Source organism: Coenobita brevimanus, chromosome 110 (assembly GCF_032717465.1).
Source record: "Coenobita brevimanus isolate Jiangsu-jjx chromosome 110, ASM3271746v2, whole genome shotgun sequence".
Classification (NCBI taxonomy): domain Eukaryota; kingdom Metazoa; phylum Arthropoda; class Malacostraca; order Decapoda; family Coenobitidae; genus Coenobita; species Coenobita brevimanus.
The window spans coordinates 34,905,062-34,910,728 of record NC_137063.1 but is presented as its reverse complement, the minus strand read 5'-3'; the positions used below and the strand labels follow the sequence as shown (position 1 = coordinate 34,910,728).

Here is a 5,667-nt window from a genome sequence, read left to right as displayed (position 1 = left end):
GGGGGTGCAAGGAACAGCATGGTGGAATGAAGAGGTGAGACATGCTGTGACACAAAAGAAGAAAGCATGTAATGAATGGATGAGAAATAGGGGCGTGAAAGAAGTTGAGAGATGGAAAAGAGAGTTATATGTAGAAAGGAAGAGAGAGGTGAAAAGATTAGTAAGAGACAGCAAGATGAGTGGATGAGGAATTTGGAAGGAATTTGAGTGTAAAGTGGAGGGAATGTAAGAAAATGTTCTAAAAAAGGTAAAGAGAGTTAAACAGGGTGGCAATGAAGTTAGTTGGGGAGTGAAAGATAAAAATGGCAGATTACTAGTGGAGAAGAGAGAAAAAGTGAGCAGATGGAGAGAACACTTTAAGGACTTATTGAACACAGAGAATGAAAGTAATATAAGTGGCTGGGGAATGGCTGGGAGAAGGAGAGAGGTGAAAAGACAGGAAGAAATCAGTAGGATGGAAGTTGTGGAAGCAATGAAGAAAGTCAAAATGGGGAAAGCCCCAGGAACTGATGGAGTGTGTGATGAAATGCTGAAGCATGGGGGAGAGCTAGTAGTAGAATGAATGTGGAAGATGTGCAGATTGGCCTGGGAGTAAGGTAGAGTCCTGGGGAATTGGAGTCAGGAATAATTATTCCCTTGTACAAAGGGGAAAGGGGAAAAAGAAGTGTGTGGTAATCATAGGGGCATTTGTCTTCTTCGTGTAACAGGAAAAGTATATGGTAGGATACTTATTGACACTTATTGACAGAGTCAAGGAAAAAACAGAGGAAATAGAGAAGAACAGGAAGGATTTAGGAAGGGAAGAGGTTGTGTAGATCAGATATTCATTCTAAGATCTTTAACCCGTTAACTGCGCATGGTGGTTTTTTGGAGGTGTCCGTGGTGCGCAGACATAGGGGTAAAATTGAAATTTCCCAAAGGCCAAATTATTGTCTTAGAAATTGAGAGAACACATGCCAAAGTATATAATAACGAAATATTAGCTCAATATTTACCTTGGCAAAGCCATGGATGAACATCAAAGTGTCTGATTCCCTATTGGAATGTGTGGTTTTCGTTTTCTTTTTCGGCTTCAGTTTTGAAGACTCAAACATGCTTGCATGGGTCGACCTTGGTCACCATGGCACTATATTCGAAATTCACCTGCGCAGCCAGGGCTGTATTATGCAGTCGCACTCGGAACAGCCGAGGCTGTATAGAGCAGTTAACGGGTTAATGGAAAAGTTTCTAGAGAAGGGAAAGACGTTGTATGCTGCCTTCATGGATTTGGAGAAAGCATATGACAGGGTGGATAGACAAGGATTGTGGAAAGTATTAAGAATAAATGGAGTAGATGGGAAGTTGCTGAATGTTGTGAAGCGTGTGTATGAGGGTGCAAAGGCTGCAGTGCGTGTGGATATTGAACTGAGTGAATTTTTCTATATGAAGGTTGGGTTGAAACAGGGATGTGTCATGTCTCCATGGTTGTCCAATCCAGGGGTGGACCCAGGAGGCCATGGCCCCCCTCTGAAATTTCCTTCCTTATAAGAAAATAAAAATTACTTGTACAGTACTAGATTTTTTTTTCCTAGCCACAATTTTCATTTGCATGGCCACCCCAGAAAAATATTCCTGGGTGCACCCCTGGTCCAATCTGTACATGGATGGGGTTATAGAAGAGATTCAAGGTAGGGCAGTGGATGTTGGAGTGGCCCTAGTGAGAGAGGGCAGTGTTTGGAAACTCCCTGTACTATTGTTTGCAGATGATACTGTGAAGACGAAGGGGAGCTGCAGAGCTTGGTGGATGAGTTTGGGAGTGTAAGAAATGGAATCTAAAGGTGTATATAGGGAAGAGTAAAGTTATGGTCTTCGGGAGAGGTGAGGTCAGTAAATGTACAGTGAAGTTGGATGATGAGGAAATGGAAAACGTGAGTATGTTTAAGTACCTGGGTAGTGTGATAAGTAAGGATGGAAGTTTGAAGGGTGAGGTGCATGAGAGAGTACAACAAGGAAGAAACGTTGCTGGTTCCTTGAAAACAGTGATAAGAAACAGGGAAGTGAGCATGGAAGTGAAAAAGTTACTACATGACAGTATTGAGATACCAACTCTAACGTATAGAAGTGAAGCTTGGACCTTGCTGGAGGGACACAAGTCAAGAGTGAGAGCAGTGGAAATGAGTTTTTTGAGAGGGGCCTGTGAAACCACATGGAGAGACAGACTGACTAATGAGGAAGTGAAGGAGCACTGTGGTCTGGATGTGGATGTGGAAGGACGTGTTAGGAGAAACACACTGAGGTGGTTTCGGCATGTGGAGAGGATGGAAAATGAGAGACTGATGAGGAGAGTGTTTGTGAGTGAGGTGGAGGGGAAGAGAGGAAGGGGAAGGCCAAGGATTCCACAGGTATACCCACTAATGTTTAATAATATTCAGCTTAATCCTGCATCATCCTTGAACATGCCTGGGGTTTCATTTACTCGGGACTTAACTTGGAAAGATCATATTACCTCTCTTGTAAAATCTGCTTCCAGGAGATTGGGTGTACTAAGCCAACTCCATTCCTTCTTTACCCTTGCACAATTGTTGACTCTATACAGGGGTTTTATCCACCCCTGTGTGGAGTACAACTTTCATGTGTTGGGGGGCTCTCCACATACAGCTCTTCTCAATAGGGTGGAGTCTCTGGTTCAGTGTTGGCGTGGTTTGTCAACTATCTTGATGGCAGGAGTTATGTCGTATCTGTTGGTGGGGCCATTTCCTCTCCTCGTCCCATCCGTAGAGGGGTGCCCCAAGGCTCAGTTCTCAGCCCCCTGCTTTTCAATGTTTTGATGTCAGACCTGCCCAACCATCCGGACGTCTCCACATTGGTTTATGCAGATGACGTGACTATCATTAGCAGGGACACCACCATGGAAGGTGCACAGAGGAGACTTCAGGCGGCTGTCTCAACTCTAGAGGACTGGGTTCACCAATGGGATCTGGAGATCAGGGTGTCAAAGTGTGCCATGATGGCCTTCACCTTGCGTCGTATGCCATCCCAGCCGGTGGTCAGGATAGGCACTGAATCTCCTCCTGTAGTCCGTACTCACACCTTCTTGGGACTTCGTCTGGATGGGCCAGTCCTTAAGTGGTGTCACCACATAGAATACCTCCGAACATCCTGCGCCAAGAGGCTAGACGTCATGAAGAGTGTAGCAGGGTCTAAATGGGGTGCCAACCGTGACCTGCTTTTAGGCTACTACCGTGCTACCATCTTGGGAAAGATCAACTACGGGTGCTCAGTTTATGGTTCAGCATCCTCCACTCAGTTGCGAAAACTTGACCCGATACAAAACGCCACCCTACGCATTGCCCTGGGCGCATTTTGTTCTTCCCCCGTGCTGTCCTTGCAGGCAGAGAGTGGTGTCCCTCCTCTACATGTCACCAGGTCGAAGCTCGTTTGCCGCCGCTACCAGGCCATACAACACTCCTCCCGCCACCACCCTCTACCAGTGCTCTTCGAGGAGGCGGGTGTCATTTTGTCACATCCTGCTTGGCCTGTGAGGTCCCGCCAGCCACTCTTGATCAGGGCTCTCTGGGTGTACAGGTCCCTCTCGCTGCCACCACCACTCCGTCAGCCCCTCCCCTCAGTGCCCCCAACACCGCCTCAGAGGGACCTCTCATCTCTAGTATCATTCTGCCTGTCAGAGTCTTTTGACAAATCTCAAGATGGACATCTAGCACCAGCATTGTACAGAGAGCTGTCGGACACGGTGTATGCGGGATACTTTGAAGTATTTACTGACGGTTCACACACCACAACACCAGCAGCATCTGCTGCGGCAATATACTTAGTGGACCTTTCTCTCTGCCAAACATGGCGCTTGGCTGCACTTCACGATAGTGTCACGTCGGAACTTTTTGCCCTCTTCAAGGCCTTGGCCTTCATCAAGGCACATCTCCAACCCCAGAAGGTGGTCATTTATACAGACTGTCTGGCAGCATTGCACCTTATTGTGTCCCCCAAGGCACAGTCAGCGAGACATCTCCTCTATGAGATCCAGACCCTGCTGAGTCAACTTCTCCAGGAGAATTGGGTACTTCGCCTACAGTGGATACCATCTCATGTGGGCATCAGGGGCAACGAGATAGTTGACAGGGCTGCAAGGCTGGCTTTGACCTCAGCAGCAGTGGAGACTCTTCCACTTCAAGAAGCAACTTGTAGCAGGCTTCTGACGGTTGCTAGTGGAAAGGCCTGGGACTCAGAATTGGCAGCAGAGCTCCCCTCCTCCACCTTAGGGGCTTACCGCACAGACTCCTCTTGTCACCCTTGGGCCCGTTCCACTGCTCGTGCCTTGGACGTGGCACTCACCAGACTGCGCATTGGACACGTTGGTCTGGCGTCCCATCTCCACCGCTTACGCCTGGTGCCGGACCCTTACTGCCAGTGGTGCAGAGATCAAGAGGAAACAATTGCCCACTTTCTTTTGCACTGTCCAAGATTTCACTCCATGCGCACAGAATTGAGGGATCGTCTGTCTGTCTTAGGTGTACGAGACTTCACTCTGCCAGTACCCCTTGGAGGTGTGGGTCTGAACAGTCCCCTAAGGTATCCAGTCATTCGCTTGGTGTGTGTCTTCTTAAGGAAGTCCAGGCAACTGCATCGCATCTAGGCAAGACATCTGCTCCATAAGCCACCGGAAGGGCTCCTCCGACCCCCTCGGAAATGAAAGCCCTAACTCAACACCAAGAACAAGAACCAATAGGGTGGAGTCAAAGGCTTTTCACCTCCATTAACTCTCCTCCTCTTACTGACTCCCTTCAACCTCTGTCTCTTCGCCACACTGTTGCATCTTTATCTCTTTTCTATCGCTACTTTAATGGTCACTGCTCCTCTGAACTGTCTGCTTGCATTCCTCCACCTCTACAATGGGCGAGTAGCACCCGTCTAGCAGCAAACTCTCATCCCTTTTCTGTCCATCTCTCTACCAGTAATGCAAGAGTTAACCGTTACTCCCAGTCCTTCATTTATGCAACAGGTCAACTCTGGAACTGTCTCCCTCTGTCTGTATTTCCTGCTTCCTATGATCTCTAGTCTTTCAAATGCAGTGTGTCCAGGCATCTCAAAATGATCAGATCTTGAATTTGGCTCTCTCTTGTATTTTGTTTTTCTCTTGGAAGGAACAGTTTTGCAGGCTCGTTGCCTTTGGTTCCTTCTTCCTCACATTTAAAAAAAAAAAAAAAAAAAAAAAAGGATGAGATGGAGGGATGGAGTGGAGAGGTATATGAGAGAGGGGGGTGTGCATAGCGAGCAGGGCAGTGAAATGGCAGGGGACAGGGTGACTTTGAGGCGATATGTTTGTGGCCACCCTGTATGGGATTAAGGCGTCTGGCAATAGATATAGATTTTAGTGACTAATCATCTATAGTGTTGCTAACTCTTGTAAGTTTATCCAAACATAAAGAACAGTCAAAATAGTTATGTTAAGTTTTCAGGTCTAGGACCGAGTTAGGGCTCACCAGCTACGGTAGACAGCTGACGATACCTGAAAGTTCCTCATTCCTTTACTCACCTTGATGGTTTTGTGGCGCGACATAGTTTTAGAGATTGACAAACACGCTTGTAGTTGTTCATCTTAATTTTGGTATCCGAAGACGATTCTATTCACCTTAGGATATACTTAACGCAACAATGACCCTGGATGAGTTA

General features: G+C 47.1%; 1 protein-coding gene across 1 annotated transcript; it reads left to right on the top strand.

Moving 5' to 3' along the window:
• Nucleotides 1-2,806: 2,806 nt before the first annotated feature.
• On the top strand, nucleotides 2,807-4,630 carry LOC145417543 (uncharacterized). Its single transcript, XM_080286253.1, has one exon. It carries the CDS (start codon nucleotides 2,807-2,809, stop codon nucleotides 4,628-4,630), a length of 1,824 nt encoding a protein of 607 aa, XP_080142379.1.
• The last annotated feature ends 1,037 nt before the right edge of the window (nucleotides 4,631-5,667 follow it).